Genomic DNA, 17,995 nt, shown 5'->3' with positions numbered 1-17,995 from the left:
AGGCTTATTTTGGAGGTACTATAGCACATTAAACAGCTGGCTGCTCAGCAGTGCTACATTAGGCTTCATGTAACTATTTGCAAGAGAAGTTCTGATTAGTTTTTTCCTGTTCAAGCTTTATTGTGGCCAGGTATTACATATACTTGCTTAATGGCACTGCTCCTTTTTGTGTGACAAGATTTAAAACAGCAACGTTTAGAAATGAACATGCAATTGTATTATAAAGTTGCTTTTTCTTTCTTCTAGCATAAGAAGTGAATTTGCACCTTGAAACTTTCTTAAATTGTTACTGGTCATGATATGTTGAAGTGCTCCTTTTTCTCCACACTTTACATGCATTTCAGAGAAAGAACTGCAGAAGGGCTATGGGAGTACGTACCTGACAATATAGACGTCCAAATTCTTGTTGTGGAATGTAACACTTCATATATTGGGAGAGAGGTGAGCCACTTCATTTCAAGTTATTTTGTAAATTTTATTAGTTGTACTCAGTTGTATTTTTTGATAACTCGACCTACAAAATCAAAGAAAACATATGCTGCCAAAGTGTACTAGTTGCGCTCAATTATACAACTCACATGCACTCAGCAGATGTATCTTATAAAGATCTGTAGCTCAATCCCTGCTGCAGTATGGAACAGGGACAGCATGTTGAGTCCTCCAATCTCCTGGTAGTGTGTAGGGAAAATTTAACTGCCTGTGGTGGTAGCAGTGAGTTTTTATGCTTATGCACATTATTTTTAGCAGTCAACTGGCTTTGGTATCAGACTATTTAGCCAGACGTAAATGCACAAGCTTGTCTCACCAGTAGGAAGCAGGATGACTGTGCTCCCACTGTCTGAAGTTCAGGGCTTTAGTGCTTGTAGCTTCAACAGGAAGATCAGTTTACAACTTCACACCATGGGAATGCCAGTGGGTGAGCAAAGAGAGCCTGCAGGCCTGGCATTTTTTGCATGTTTAAGATGAATCTGTAGGAGGTAGAGCCCAAGAGAGCTATGGTATTTGACAGGGTGACACCCTGCACTATCCACTGGGCTGGGTTGCTGTGTGAAGTGTAGCCTAGTTATGCATGAAAGCATCCTGTGGTGGTTACATGGTATGCTTTCGTATTAGCATGCCACAGCATACGAGCTGAAATGGAAGGTAAATGTCTATAAAAGGCATTCATATTATACTGGAAAAGAGTACAGAATGGCTAGAATAGGAACAGAAGGGGCATTTATCTGTGTGTACATGTGTGTAATTTGTACACATTCTAGTCGTGCTGCTTGCATTTTTACCAGGAAACTGTGGGTATAAATTGCAGCAGTTATACAATTTCTTTGCTTGCAAATCCTGAATATTCTTTGACATACTCAAGATCAGTTTGTTGTTATTAGTGATAAAACAAATTTTTATTACTTACAAGTTCTTTATTTTTTATATTGATGCAGTGGTGTGCGCATGATTATTTAGTAGGGGTGTTCGAATAGTGAAATTTCTGAATCAAATAGAATTGGAGTGTATTAGAGAAAAACGACTACGAAATATCGAATTGAATATAGGATATTTTCTTATTTCTTAACTCTTACATTACCGTGCCTATAGAAAGTGATCAATTTGATCAAAAGCTTTTCTACGCGCTGTTATACATTTCCTTTGGAATTCTACTAGCAGTGCCATGCACCGTCTGAAATGACAGCTGAGCTTCAACTGTTCGTCAGATTTGACGAACAGTTGAAGAGCTAGAACCTCCCGTGGTCCTAGCTCTTCCTGAATAAAACAATGCAAAATTTGCACTTTGGTTGACTTGACAGCATAATTTTTAAATGATGGCAGCAGGGAAGACAGAAGCTTCTCTTGGTATGTGTAATTTTCTCATCTGATGTCGAGGCTGTTTTAATGTCTCATACAACAGTATGTGCTCATGAGTGTGTGTGCTATTTTGATAATTGTGTTCGACTAATATCAAGCGCAACTTCATTTTTCCCACCGTGGGTTGCTTTTACCCATCAGCATTTCGACAACGTATTTACAAATTATTCCAAGCAATCCTTCCTGTTGTGTGTGGTTTTCACTCGCACAAGACCATGCAGTCGATTTCAGACTGACTTTCGACCGAAGCTTGGCTAGCAGCCTAATCTCTTACATTTTGAACACCTTCTGTGCAAGGGCCCTTATTCATTACTGTACAATAATGTGGGACACTCCACATTGTTGTACAGCACTGTACAGGAACTGTGCAAAACATGTAGCGGATACAGCGCCAGTTGAATGCATACTAGACCACCTTGCTTGCACAGTAAAGCTGATTGAATGCAATAATCATGTATGAGGAAGCTTCTGCATGCTCTCTGATCTGACAACCATTGCTTTGCGAGCCTAAAGAATGCAGTAAAAAATTAACCCAGTTTTCACATTTGCAAAGCTACAGCTTTCCCGCGTAGCGCAGGCTTCACTATAGGTAGCATTGACGCCAACAAATCTTCATAATGATTTTTTTGTGTGATCTGACTTACAATAGTTGGGAACTAGGAGCCAGGTGCATATTTTGTAGACTTCAGATTTTTTAACTCTGTACTATACTAAAAATAGCAAATTATTACAGTGGAATTTCGATGATACGATCACGGCTAATACGAATTTCTGGATGATACGAATTTTTCTGAGGTCCCGGTCGAGCCCCATTACTTTGCAACGTGCTAGAGAACGGTTGTTACGAATCGATTTTCGACCCACGTCGGTTGATACGAATAAACGCCGCCCCACCGACGGCCGCGAAAGAGAACAGCGCGCAGTCACACGCGTTTCCCCTTTCTCTTTTGGTGCGAAGGCACGGGTGCGGCGCCGGACAGCACGGAAGCCGCTACTGGGCTCGAATTTGAAGCGGTGGTGCGTTTGTTGCTTTTGTGCTTTTCTTTTTGTCTCTTCGCTCGCTGCGGTGGCCGCGCTTCCACGCGCGGCCGGCGCAGCAAATGAAGGTTCTTGCGGTCTGTCGCTGCAACGGAAACTGAGCCCCGTAAGCACAGCGCACACAAAGGTCACAGCCGTGTGGAGATCGCTTTCAAGATACGGTGCGCGCGACAACACCGACAGCCGGCACAGGCGCAACGTACAAGAATGCATTTGTTGGCAGAGTAGGAGCCGCCCCCCCCCCCCCCCCCCCCACTCTCTCCCTCCCGCGCTACCTTCCCGTGCTTTGCTCCTTTCGCGCGTTGCCAGTTACCCTTGCGCTGGGTTGCAAGATACGCATTCGGCGCCGCAGCACAGCGATGCCCCCCCCCCCCCCTCCCTCCCTCCCATACCCCCACGGCCTTTCGCGCAACAGAAGTCTCGTTTGCTCTCCGCTGTGCGTTCGCTGTCCGTGAAGGTGCGCGTCCTCCGCACACTTTCACTCGCACATGCGGCGCGTGGGGACGACTTTATCGCTCTTGGACTCGTGCTCCACGTCTCATGCTCCTCCTCCGCATCGCCCTTGTTGATCTCCTCTTCCATCGGTGGGCGCACCTCGTGCTTGCTATCGTCCTTGTCGGCGAGATTTTCCCGCGGAAGCCGCAATTTCGTCTAACGCGGCTGCACTGTAAGCGGTATGCGTATACATGAAGATCTATGGGAGGGTAAACAGGAGTCGTAAAAGGATGCGTTGTAGCCAGTTCTGCACTATAAACGGTTACGTTATAAGTGGTCTATACTGTAAATGATTTTTACGTACGTGTGCCTGAGTGAGTTCACCTCTTGACTCTTTAATTTAGCTAGTTTTAATTGTGTTGCGATGATACGAATTTCGGCTAATACGAATTTTTTTCGTGACCCCGTGAGATTCGTATCATCAAGATTCCACTGTACTTTCATTCATGTTCCTTGAGGGACTTCTTTCAAGTTTCACATAAGAATTCTTAAAAATCGTCCGAGCAATTATTACTGCTTTATGTCCATTCAAAACACCAGGGATCAGGCTGTAATTTATGTATTGCAGTATACATTGTGGCAATTATGGCCTAAAATAAAACGTTATAACATAAAAGCACCTAAAATGAGCAAATTTCTAGTGGTAATGAAACAGTTAAGCAACATGAACAAGAAGTTTGCATGGAGTCCATTTTGTAAAAACAGAAATTAGGCGTGTATACATTTACATATGCATGTAATATCGTTCGCAGCTGGACTTCCAGTCAATTCGTGGTCAAAGTGTAACCCCCTCTTCTCTCTATTACTGAAAGGACCCAAGCGTAAAATAAATAAGTAAACTGATAAATTAGAGGTGTTTGAATATCAAACAATGATATGCACATGCATTTGCTAGCAAGTTGGGTTAACTCGTTACGTTGGAATGTTGCAGTTACATTGTCAATGTTAAAAAACTAGACTAGTGAGCCATTATACTAAAACATAGTGCATTTTGCTCATGTTAACTTGGAAAATTTAGTAATTCCCACTAGCTGTCCTTGCCAGCCTGTGCCTTATTATACTGCATCAAATGCCCGTAAACTCGGATGCATTCGGCCCTATGCCAGTCGTTACTCATCGCACTTGCTGTCAAGGCATAAGCACAGATTTGGGGGTGGCGCTGCAAAAAAAAAAAAAAGAAGGAAAGGGGCACCCTCAATGTCCGCAAACCCGTGCCCCTTGCTACTGAGAGGCTGGCTTTCCTGCAGTGTTTGGACGTTTAGTGTCTTCGTCTGCTTTACAGGCGAAATTTCGCTAGCAGCACGAAATCGTCACAAAATTCAGCACCACATCACCCCATTATTCTTAGATTAGATAGAAACAAATGCTAAGAACCGTGTTTGCTTCTGCACAGCCAGCAATCTATTCAATTTGGTTCGAATATTCGTATCCAACCGCATATTCGAACATTTTCGAAAGTCTATTTTTCTAATACGAATATTAAAAATATGATATTTGATAATATGTTTTGTTATTTTTAACGTTATATTATTAACATTTTAATGTTTGATGTATTATTGTTAACGTTTTGTTGTTTTTAACAAAATGTTGTGTTATGCATTGAAACACAATAGTAACTGGAACGCCATTGCATTTCTCCGCAAATTTCAGGAATTAATATCTCGAAACTGGTGTTGTCTTGAGAATTCGTTCAAAGTTATTCGCCTTGCGAGCTCCACGGCTAGAATTTGCAAATTCCAATATGGACTCTAGGGAAATTAGTTAACCTTAATTAGTGAATTTTTGTTAATTAATCAAATGTGCATCTCAATTTTTTGTGCAAGTTATGGCCACCTCTTCGAGTAGACTACTAGCTCATGAACTAGAATTGTGCTATCTGCCACAGGCAACCTTCACAAATTTTGAAAGGGTTCACTGAAACACCCGGTTATATAGATGCAGCCCATGTGTCCTCCCATCGTATTAAATATGAAGGTGTTTCATTGCAACATATTCGATACAATAGTGGCACCGTCTGCCGCGACCATTTGAAATAGAGAAAAGGGGCCTCTTTTTTTATTTTTTTCACTCGCTCTGCCATCACCACAGATGACCCACATTTCTCGTTTGGGCACGAAGGTATACACAAATGTTATTTGGGCGTGACTAACGTTGCACGTTGGATAACATAATGGAGGCAAAAGGCATAGTGCATCAGAAAGAGGACACAAGAAGAACAACACAAACAGCACACATGTTTGGCAATGTGTGTGTTGTCTGTGTTCTTCTTCTTGTGTCCTGTTTATGATGCGCTACGCCTTTTACCTCCATTATGTTATTTGGGCTGCAAGGCTATGTTTCTAACCTTAATGTGATAATGCATGACCGCGTATGCTCAGAAGAGTGCTGAGATTACGAACAAACGTTTTAGTTATTCGTAAGGCTCCCTTTGTGCTTTTAAAATAGAGCATGCTTTTGAATGTGCAGTCTACCGTAAAATTCCGAGCAAGTGCCCCTCCTCGAGCAAGTCGAAATTACCGGCAAAGTTAGGAGGGAGGGGGGGCGCTATCCCGGAACGGCACCAAAATTCAAGATGGCCACGACAAAATTTTCCCGCAAAAAAAAAAAAAAAGCGCAGTGGGAATAGCATTAAAATTTTATTGAACATGAACTTTATTAAGCCAAAGATTTGTTAGTGGTGTTTATCACTCTCAACACCACCGTTACTCAAAACCACCGAAAGAACTACAGAAAGAGCGCATCGACGCTGCACCGGCGACACGAACATTGGTTATGCAGCTTCTATTCCAGGCAAAATTATGTCCGCGAGAGTAAAGTGAGGCGTAATGTTCACTTTATTAAAAACCATGTCCACGGTGAAACGTTTAGCACTAATGAGAGTTCCGATACAAGTGAAGCTCAGCTGCAGTGCATGGCTACCGACGGCGGACAGCGAACCGCGGCTCGGCCATGCTCGCATCGCAGCTGGTGGCGCTGCAAATATCAGCATGTTTTCTTCATCGTGTGAAATTATTGCGAGGAGAAGGTAAAGCGGCAACGACGGTAACAAAACATTGCTGCTTGGGAGCGTCTGCGGTTCGTACTGAAGCGCCGTCTGCTACAGATTCGAAGTGAACTAAAAAAGGCCTAGCGACGATATCGGTGGCGAGTGATTAGCAGTGGTGAAGCTGCCGGCGATGCCAGAGCGCTTTCCTGGAACGGCGCGGAAATTTGAAATTGGCAGTGAAGTTAGGGGGGGGGGGCTCTTGCACGGGTGGGCGCACTTGCTCGGAATTTTACGGTAGTGACAAAAACTTTCTAGTGACATCAAACCCACGACTTGAAAATTGTTTGATATTGCTGGTGAGAAGGCTGGATATTATTCGCAAACTATTAGGAAAATATTCAATATTCGATTAGATTCTGGCACTATTCGATTCATATTCGATTCGATTTTAAAAACTACTATTCGCACACCCCTAAAAAACTTTGAGTGCATTGAAGTGACTGATTTCACACAAGGACATATTATAAGCATATTGGGCATTACTGCACAGGTAACCTTGGATCTCTCGTCAAGGAAGTCCATTTATGTGCAACGTCTGGTGGTCTCCTCAGACAGAACCTGGCTGTCGTCCTTGCTACCTGATGAGACGAGTGTTTCTGGTGTTCGCTGGGCGGACCTGTATGTCCTACATCGTAATGGCAGCTCAACTAGGCTACTCAGGTGTCTAAATTTTAGTTATACTCATTTCACTTTATTGTAAACATATGACTTAGAAAGTCGCAGTGTTATGTTGCATTTCTTAAGGGCCCCTTTTCAATTTTGGACACTACAAGTAAAGAAGCTTGGGACACCAGGTCTTGTGGCTAAAGTCGTCCCTGCAAAATACTGCACCTCAATGTCTCATGAAAGCAGCAGAAATTTTAAACAAAAGCCTGCACTCTATTCTCACTGTGGCTGTTGTCTTCACCATCTCACCTACCAAAGGATAATGTTACTTATTCAACCTCATACATTTCAAATCTCACAGGGTGCTGACAAGGATCTGCTATGCTGTTCAAATGTGCATGTGTACACATTGCTTAGGCAATGCAGATGGAAGAGCGTTTGCCAATCGCTGTGCGATGAGCTGTTTTTACTTGTCGAATAGCCTCATGTGCACACCATACCATTACTTACTTGTCTATTTTGCTGCTGCTTCTTGACTTTCCAGCTTAATGCTTGCCACCAATAAACACCCTCCATCCTTGTACTGTAACTGGCTTTTAGTGTGGACATGGGAGGAGGGGCTTTGGCTGCTGCCTGTGCACCACGTAGCAAGAAAAATTAAAATAGGAACTGAGGTGTGGGATATACTAGTTTATAGTGTAGTTTCTCAGCTGTAATAGGAAGTAGAGGAATGTTGCCCTCGAACACTAGTCAAAGGCAAAGGGAGAGAATTTTTGTCGGTGTTGGAATGCTTACCTTCTTGCATCATTGTCTCACGGCATTTGATTTTCTTGTACTTCGCTTGTTAGCCTGTAGAAAAAAAAAAAAATCTTATGGAGAAGCACTTCCTAGGTGGTTCCTTACAAGTGCCTGGATATATAATCAAGCTTTCAGTGGGGCATGATGAGGGGCCCTTTAAAAAGAAAAGAGAAGTGGCACACGTAATATACACAAGTGTGTCCTAAATAAAAGAGACGTCACAATGTGTACTGGAAGACGTAATGCTTGTTAAGTGCATTACAGTTATACTACGGTATTGACTGAATGATGCTGTATTTTTTCTTTGTTTGGTTTACGTTGGCTCAATGGTTCAATTTGCATGCAGATTGAAAGAAGAAGATGGCTCACGAGAAAAAGTGCTGCTGGTTTTGGAACCTTACATGCGAGCAATAAGCTCAAGTACCACAACAACAACTGCTAGTACAGCATCACCAGAGGAGAGCAAAGCAGTGGATACAAGCAAGTGAGTAGACACAACAGTACCAGTGTGCTTTTTTTGTCAAAAAACACAACTGTATACCATTGGAAAGGTTGGAGTCCTTTGAAAGGCATTTTCTTTGTCGGTCAGTAGTACTTTATTTGACATGTCAGTCGTGTAAAACACTGGGACATTCTTTTCTGGACCAGGACAAATTTTCCAACTGCAAAGTTTGCTTTTCCCGGAAGTGGGCCCTTTTGTAGCACTGCTAAGATCAGGGTTTTCTCGACACAAAACTTACAGAAATGTGATGCACAGTCGCAGAAATGCATTATTGAATGTGGTTCAAATGTGTAAGTAGCTAAACTGGCTGTTTTTGTAAAATGTAGCTATAAATCTAGTTATATTGAGAAACTTTAGCGATACTTTATCTATTGCAAGCACTCAGGAACTTGCAACTTGGCTAAAGCTCTGATACAGGTTTCAGTGGTCCAGTGCTGCTTCTCACAAATTGAAGTAGCGAGTGAGACTCATGTTTGTGTGGAGATTATTATTATTTTTTTATGAAGTAAAGATATGAAAGTTGAGCAGTGGAATTATCAACCAAACAGCTGCAATCTTTCCTTTTTTTTTGCCAGTGATATTTTTTCTATCACAATGTAAATCCTTCATGACACTTGCCTCCAGCTGAAACATTCAGCAGTGTGAAAGCATCTCCAGTTTTAAAATTTACCAGTACTAGTAGCCTTTTCACACATGTGGTACAGCACATCTATATCTTAAGCTGCCAAAGTAAAGCTTGATTCATTGTGTTTTCCTATGTTACAATAATTGGGTGGGAGGGTAGTTTTTTTTTTTTTTTTCTTTAGTGTGGTTTTCTAGCTGTGCATTTTATTAAGTAGATGCTTATGCAACGTGTCCATAAATATGGGCTCTAGTTTACGGTTGGTTGCAGTGCAATCCTTAAAATAAAAGTATCTGTTTGGACGTGCAAAATAATTTATGTGCTGTGAGAGCCTGAAGAACAGGACAATGGTGAGTTGATATCAAGCAAGAGGACATAGCCAACAGAAGGTAGGTCTTCCACTCTCAGCGTCACTCAATGACAGGACATGCTTCTTATTTTTTCTAGTGCTGTAGTATTCCCCTGACATTGTTCCAAGACGTTGGCAGCTAGTGGTAATCTATGTCCTTTATCATGAGTAATGTTTTCTCACCGCTGTTTGCTCACACTTCTCCCTCTACCCCCACAAAGGCTGTCTTCACACTACGGTGATAGAGGAGCACAGTCCATGATTATATGGTGCTCACTATTCACATGTGATTGCAGTCTAGGACGAGGACCAGTTCTGGTGTGACAATGTTTTACTAGTGCTTTTCACATTGTTTACATGTTGTCTTACACATGGTGGAAGATGAACTGTTAGTATTCCCAGAGCAGCATTACATAGGTTTGAAAGTTGGTTTAAAAGCATTAGAAAATTTTTGCTGCTAATTATCTACTCTATATCTCATTTAGGTGTCTTCTAGATACTCTCAAGGGACATTTCACTTATCTTCCTCGATTTCAATTAACAGCGCTGAGTGAAACCATCTCAATCTTCGAGTTTTGGTTATAGTGTCCACAAGGCTCTAAATGGAGAAGTAGAAGTTTTCTTGTTTATTGTGCCTAATATTAAGGTGGTGCATTATCTGAAAAGGTGCTGTATTCATTCACCTTCTTATCACTGCCACTCACTGCATGGCGGGTGAAAATTTTTAAGGGAGATGCTCTAAATTAGGCACCGAAAAATGAATTACCTACTGCCTTTGTATGCTTTGCAAATGCACAAAAAGCAGATCCTTGTGCTCATGAAATTGTTGTGGCAATCTGCAGGGTGTACCTGGCTGACCTAAATAATGCACTGGTTTACTCTTTGCGCCAAGAGGTGGCTGGCCATGAACATCTCAATCGCACTGAACTTTCCGCTTTGGTGCACTTCGTTGACGTCCTGGTTAAGGTACGTACCAGCTGGATTGCTTTGCCTAGCTTTAACAATGCTTATGATCTGTTGGGTACCTCATATCAGAAAGGTGCCAATATAGAGAAAATGTAACATATTTTTTACGAATGCCACACAATGCCACACCATCATTCTATGGAAAAAAAAAAAAAACTTTAGCTTATATATTCACATCAGGGTTCTCCCCACGGTGGGCAGACGTGGAAATGCCACCCACTGCTCCGGTTTACCGCTCACCCCACTGGGTTTACCACCCAGCACTCCGGTTGACTGGTCAAAATTTGCAATTCTTCTTTTTTTTTATTTTTGCAGTCCTTGGGTGTTCCTTTATCACGTGGGGAAATATCAGATAGAAAAGCAACGTAGAAGTTGAGAAAATCGCACTTTTCTAGTGCGCTGTCGGCAAAAATTGGGTAAAAAGTTGGGTGTTGGGAGGTGCCATTGTACCACGGAGCATGCGACTTCCATGGCGTGAAAGGCCGTGAGGGTATGGAAGGGAGGGCAACGCTGTGCTGCGGCACCAAATGCGTGTATCTTGCAACCGGGCTCAAGGGGAACTGGCGACGTGATCTCCTACGCTCTCCCATGCAAAAGAAGCAAAGTGGGAAGGGTGGGGAGGGGGCAGCTTCTACTCTGCCAACAAATGCGTTCGCGCCTGTGCCGGCTGTCGGTTTTTCGCGTGCACCGTATCTTTTTTTTGCTTACGCCGCTGTTTCCGTTGAAGTGATAGACCGCACGAACCTTCGATCGCTCGCTGCGGCATCTGCGTTTCCCCACGCCCGCATTTTGACAGTGGTTGTCTGCAGTCATCGAGTCTATTCATGTTTGCTTGTGCGCGTTGACACCACGCTTGTTAATCCAGTTCGTAATCAAATGTGTCAAGTTTATGCAGCCGATAAAACTACTATCCCTACTCCTTATAGCTCTCTACTAATTTGCTATTGCAATTGATGCTTCGCCTCTAGGGCGAAACTGAGACTTTTTTAAAATTTATTACTTTGCTTCATGCGAAGATCGTGGGTACTTGAACATTAACCTTTCAACATTCGTAAATTTAAACGGATGCAAAGCTCCCAGTCACTCGCTTTGATTCTCGGATATGCGCGGCTGCTTGGTCTACATGTTTTGCATACGTGCAGGGCTTGAAAATCGTGGTTTTGGTTATAGTGCGGTACCGCTTATAGTGTAGATATTCCTGACTCCGGCGACTTACGTTATAAGCGGTCTACACTGTAGGTACGTCAGTGATGTGGCGAGGCAGAAACGCAAAAACGACTGGTACGTCAGTGACACTGAAAGGGTTAAAGGAGTACTGACACATATTTTCAAAGTTGTAGACTCTACTATGCTTCTCACACATAAAAGGATTACACTTAGCAAATATGCAGGTTGGGAAGCACTTATACAGTGTAATCTTGTTGATGCGGTCTTCACGGAAACAAAAAAATAAAGCGTATCATCTGAAAATCATATCATCCAATGTATTAGCCAACTAAATCGTATTATCGGGAAAAGAAAGAAAAATGTTTCATCCCGAAAAGCGTATTGTGCAGAATCGTATCAATGAGGTTCTGCTGTATTCTAATTTGATGCTAAAGTTTGTCTCAAAATGTTGGACCTGGCATCATTGACATTATTGTGATGTCATGAAAATTTGCTGACATTGTGTAGCAGTAAGGCTAAGTATGAGGATGTTGTTCATAAAAAAGAAAAATTATTTCTTCTGGGGCTGCACTTGCGTGCAGCAGCCTCAGCGATTGTAGGAACAGAGCGAGCCACTGTATCAGTACGTCATAATGCACCCACCTCCTGGGTAACAAAACTGAAACTGGTTCATAGACACAAATACCGTGTAGACCGCTTATAACGCAACTCGCCGGAGTCGCGAATATCCGCACTATAAGTGGTACCGCACTATAACCAAAGCAACAATTTTCAAGGCCCGCACATATACAAAACATGTGCACCGAGCCGCCACGCGTATGCGACAGTCGAGGAATGCAGCTAGAACGTTTGCATTCAATTTATAGTCGAATCTCTTAAATTCGAACCAAATCACACGGCGGCGCCTCCGACCGGCATTGCTCCAGCATCGCCATAGACTAAAAGCTTAGGAGTGACTCCCCAATGTCGTGCGTGAACAAAAAATAAAATAAAAACGCGGCGGAAATTTCACCCTCTCTGAAATGGCAAGGTCGCCGATTCTGCGGTGCGCCGGAACATGTGTGTACGTGCCGACGTCTCAGCCACGCTACTGTAGCCACGCGTAAAAAATGGCAGTGAACCCTTCTTTCTCCTTTATGCTTCCTCTACTTTTTAGTCACGTGTTGACCTTGCACGCTGCGGCTACGGCGCAGAGGGAAGCAGCGGCGCTGTCCCAGGCCGGCCAACGAAGCTGCCCACGCTGGCAAACGCCCACTTCCTGATAACGGCAGAAAACGAAACTTCGGGGAGCTGGCGCCGGGCCGGCTGGAGCGGCGGCGCCAGCACGGCGGTGTGCGCCCACGGTGACCGTCGAAAGTGAGGGAGCTATGAGGTAGGGCGAGGGGAGCCGCCGAAGCGGCGGAGTTGCCGAGGCAAAATCCTCTTCCCTGCCGCCCTCCTCCCTCACATTCCACGGTCTCCCCGTGCGTCCTTCGCCGTGCCGTGTCGGCGCCGCCCGTGCCTCCCTGAAGTTTCGTTTACTGCAGTTATCGTGAAGCGAGCCTTGGCCGGCGTTGGCAGTTTCGTGTCTCTCGCTCGCTATGCGCGCTGTGATATTTGCTCGCACTCAAGGTTCTGGTTTCAGCCTCACTGGCTGTTCGTTCGCACCACGTGCCCTTCTCCTCCACTTCGTCTCTCTTTCTTCCTCGAGCACTCCTTGGGGTGCCCGTTTGAGGGGAGCGTTCGCTGTCTCCGCTGACTACCGTACTCCCAGGCAGCCGCACTGTAACCGGTATTTCGTTTCCCGCGACTGCACTATAAGCGATATGTGTATACATGGAGTGCTATAGGAAAATTAACGGGAGTCTGAAAAGACCGCACTATATCCGGTCCTGCACTATAAGTGGTTACGTTATAAGTGATCTATACTGTAATATCTTATTACCGTATACACTCGTCTAAGGGCTGCGCTCGTGTAAGGGCCGCTCCCCCCAACTTGGCAGTCCAAATTTTGAAAAAAAAAAAATTCTCGCCAGCAAACGGCAGAGTCGTCGTGTCTCGCGTACGGCTCATTTCGCGAGATTTTACACGCATGGCGTGCGGTGTCCACAGACATTATTGTAAAGAGTTTTCAGGTCACCGGGATTTCCAATGCCATGGACGGTACTGAGGACGATTGGATACATGAACGTGCGGATGACCCGAGCAACGGCGCCGAGCCGAGCCCGAGCAGTGATACTGATGAAGACATCTAGCGAGGATGTCCGAAGCTAGATGTCAGATATCCCATCGTTAGGTATACATGGCACGATTAAATAGGTTTTTCCATACGTGGATCGAAAACTGAACAAATATTTCACACTTTCGTGGAAGTGCCGCACCCCATCAAAATCGCGGAAAAAAAGTGCGGCCCTTACACGAGTGTATACGGTACATTTTCTGGGATGCTGTTAGGCATGCCAGTGTTTTTTTCTGGGGGCTTGAACCTTCATTTAACACAAAAAAGGACAGTTTGAATACATAATTTCTGTAATTTAATAGGTTGCTTGCCTTAACCCTTGAAGAGAAGTGAACAAGAACATAACTTCTATGACTGTGGCTGCAGTATTTTCCAGGAGGCCACCCGACAAAGATGGCATTGCAAAACTTGCACACCTTTGTGACATCAGCTGGAACTGATTCCTTAAAGGGAGAACAGCTCTCGGCTTTTCTTAACAAGCAGGTAAGAGCACAGAGAAATGCCTTCCAATGCATTTTCCAGGTATTAGAAGTTCTGCTGGATGAATTCTTCACCGACAGAGGCAGAAGGAGTTGTGAGGGAGATTGTAGTGTTGTGTCGAAACTGAAAAGCTTCATTTTCAGTGGCATAAGCCCTCAGCCCTAAAACATTTTTAGCCATAAGGAACCTCACAAGTTTTCAAACTGTGCTTCGGAATGCTTCTGTTCTTGCCATCCTAGGCGAGCAAATTAAAGTAATATAGATGCATGGGCCACTCACCATACGTCTACCCCGAATTAAATAAAATTGCTACATGGAATGCAGAATCCAAGTTAGTGTGAGATGGTGCATCTGCTTCCCTTTGAGCAAAATCAGTTTGTGGCACATAAATTCTTTGAACTGGTCTGAAGTTGTCTAGTACACAAGAAGCTTATTTTTGTGCTCATGTTTTTGCTTAGACTAGGGCTGCAAATAAATGCCTTTCTGTAGTATGGTGGTGGCGATACAAAGTGCCATGTGTACCACATGCTTTGCTGACTGCCATATTTCATTCCTGGTCTAAATGCCTGTAAATTTGGTCCACGGCTGGAATATGGTAGCTAAACTGAAAGCATAGGTATGTGGGGCCTAAAATACAGCCAAAATTTCATTACTGATTATGTTCAGCACCCACCGTCGCACATAGTTGCCCCAGTAAGCTGGGACCAGCAAGTGTTTTGGAGTTCTCTTGACCAGCCCTTCCTTTTATTTTATTTACTCATTTGGTACTATCAGTCCAACTTGGGACCCAGATAGGAGTGGTGGGATTCATATAAAACATACAATCGACTCATAATTAACAAGGTAACAAATCAAAAGTAATAAACATATAATCTTTACGTAGGTGCTACGATGACAATAATAATCTATCATGCAATTACGACAAATATACTGAATATACATAAGAAATATAAACACATATTGCTCACAATAGACATGGAACAAATCAATAGGCAAGAAACATGCGAACAATGCCCGCTTATTTAGGTACTACGAACACAATTATTACTGAATTACATATTTAAGCTATCTCTATGAAAAGGAACCAGTTATGCTATAATCTAGATACAATGCATGTTATAAATAATTACCAAATAATTAGTTTAGAATAAGCTAGAACCAAGGAGGAGAATGCATCCTAGTCCCCCGCCATGACGACATGCTCTGGAAGTTTGTTCCAGTCATAGGCTGATTTGAGAAAAAAAAAGTAATACCTAAAGCAGTCTTTCGACAATCTGCATTCCTCTGAGTCTACACATTTGCAATGTTTGTTCCGTTTAATTCTTGATCTCGATTTGCTTATATATTTTGAATAGTCAATTAACATTAAATCATTAACTATTTTGTAAAAGAGCTTGAACTCTTTCCTTACCACGGGGAAATTGGTTGTTTTTTGTATGTTTGAGTTAGGAATTTTTTGTGCAACAGCCAATAAGTTTACAGTGTCATGCAGTATATAAAAGTGAAGATAAACGAACGTGCTTTCAAATAATATTTATTTTAACAGAATATAAAAAAATTTATTTGCATAAAAACATTCTTAAACAAAAAAAAACCCCAAAAATTTTCAAAAAAGTTTCAGTAGGAAGTAACATCTCGTGCAAAAAATTTTTTAGAAAATTCCAAAATATGCAAATTGTCGATATATTCCTTGGCAACATTTCTCTAAAGAATTATACCCATAGATATAGTACTCTTTGAGTTAAGAAAAATTACCTGACAGATAGTCAAACATTCAAGTTCTTGGTTGGTCCTATTTTTTTTTTCAAGGAAAAGATTAATTTACAGCATAATATTATATACAAAAACACGAGTACTAAACGCACATTTCAAGAGTACATTTCAGAAAAGAAACAGTAATTACAAAGTACGTAATAAAAATGACTAAACACAAATAATTACTGAAATTCACAGCAAACTTGCCAAACGATAGACTTATATCTTCAGAGAAAAAAAGTTCTCTACGTCAGTTTGTCAAGGATATGCGTCCGTGCATATTCGTTGCTGTTTATACATATAGCATGAACGACCTCCACCGTAAAGGACAGGCGAAAAAAATTCAGCGCTCTCGCCAGCCGCTTCGGACCCCTATGGAGCATCATCCCGAGGTCAATGCCTGGATCTCTCTGGGGCCGAAATTGGTGGCAGCACATCTTGACCAAATGAAGGGGACACACCATAAATAAAGAAAATAGTTTGGACACCAACAGGGGAATTGAAGCAGCTGTAAATATCAATAAACAAAATGGGAGGCGAAAACGAAACTTGCCGGCGGGTAACAGCTGATGTTCCCGGCTGATCTGCTGAAGTTTCCTCATCCGAACTAAACTCCAACGACGCGACATCGATGTCCGAGTCATCAATGCTCGACAAGTCCAAAAGATTGCCTCTAGTATCGTTGCAATCAAGCGAAACTGCTTTCTTTCGAGCGCACGCAGTACCGGATGTCGGCGCCATCACGCCGCTCAAGTGCGCCTCAACCTTTGAGCTCGAGTGCCCTTTAAAAATCCCCGCCGCGTGGTAAAAATGTGAACCGGGCTGAAATGGAAACTCTACTTCGTATACAATCACCGAGATGGCGCAATGAATGCAGGAGCGCAGCGTTTAAAAAAAAAATAGGATGTCAAACACTTCGGTCACCGGTGATCAATGCCTAGTGCCGTGGTAAGAAAACAGTCAAGCTGTTTCTGCTTTCTTCGCAATTCCAGCAGCGGCAGATTTGCTGTGATATAAAGCAGGGATACCGAAATGTTCCGACCGTAAGACCAGTACGCAAACCGAAGAGCACACCGCTGTACCATTTCAAATTTTAATGTAAGCGTCTTGAAATGCAGATGCCATGCCTCGCAGGTGTACTCAAGTATGAGTCGCACTAACGTTTTGTAGGCAGTTAGCTTGGTTTCGGACGTGGCATGCCGAAGCATCCGCCTTATATACCCTAATCTTTGGGTTGCTTTACTAATAATGTTGTCTATATGCATTGTCTAGTTCAGCTTAGATGTAATGGTAACTCCCAAGTACTTATACTCACTTATTCGCTGTATATTTCTCTTCTATTTAGCATGCACTTCAAGTTTAGTGGCTTTAAGTGCACGCTTGCGAGGCATTGCATGGTACCAGCAGTTGAAAGCATCAATCTTGGAGGCCAAGCACAACTGCTGCACATGCAAATCTTTGCTGTGATGTTATGAAGCTGGATAGTGCTTAATAAAAACAGAATGCTTTCATATCAATTCTTGAACAGTTTTACCACCATGTTAGCAAGCCATGTTGGAGCTGTACCTACATTTTTTTCTTCCATTCACTGTTGCATGCCATTGGTTTGCATTACTGTGAAGGAGCTGGTGGTCTGAGTGTAAAATTTGGACACTCAAAAGAAATTTTGAATAATTTATTTACTGCTTTGTTTCTGGTGCTCTAAAAATGAAAACAAAATGTTTTTTTTTATATAAATCTTTCTTTCAATGAGCGTTTATTTTTAGTTCTGAACATCTTTAGGCTAAAACTGGGGAGGCCTCAAGTTTCAAAAAGCACATTCACACTCTTGTGCAGTAACTACTGTTCCGCAAACTGTGCACACACACAGCACAACAGTGCTGGCAGTGTGGGTTAGTTGGTTGTAGTTCTCTGGCAAAGCTCTGAAAAGGTTTCTTTCCCAATCTGTGTATTAACCCTGGTTGGCCACTTCTGTCGCTTCCACTTGACTTTGTGGGGTCTCAAGCATGCCCCCCACTGTCAGGTGACGTTAGCTGTGGATCATGCACCATCTCTTGCACAATTGCGCTAACACAGATGCTTCACGTGCTACACAGTGA

The 17,995-nt window shown here is 42.9% G+C and overlaps 1 protein-coding gene across 1 annotated transcript in view; it reads left to right on the top strand.

Annotated features, from left to right (window-relative positions):
• The window catches only part of LOC119433088 (sulfhydryl oxidase 1-like), a 94,911-nt gene that overhangs the window by 24,125 nt on the left and 52,791 nt on the right, over positions 1-17,995 (top strand). Inside the window, exons 4-8 of the mRNA XM_037700237.2 lie at positions 345-441; positions 6,924-7,093; positions 8,184-8,321; positions 10,153-10,276; positions 14,028-14,144. Of these exons, the coding sequence (XP_037556165.1) occupies positions 345-441; positions 6,924-7,093; positions 8,184-8,321; positions 10,153-10,276; positions 14,028-14,144 (646 nt within the window). The remainder of the gene's footprint in view (positions 1-344; positions 442-6,923; positions 7,094-8,183; positions 8,322-10,152; positions 10,277-14,027; positions 14,145-17,995) is intronic.

Source organism: Dermacentor silvarum, chromosome 1 (assembly GCF_013339745.2).
Source record: "Dermacentor silvarum isolate Dsil-2018 chromosome 1, BIME_Dsil_1.4, whole genome shotgun sequence".
NCBI lineage: Eukaryota > Metazoa > Arthropoda > Arachnida > Ixodida > Ixodidae > Dermacentor > Dermacentor silvarum.
The sequence above is the reverse complement of the archived record's forward strand: the minus strand, read 5'-3'. Positions and strand labels throughout refer to the sequence as shown.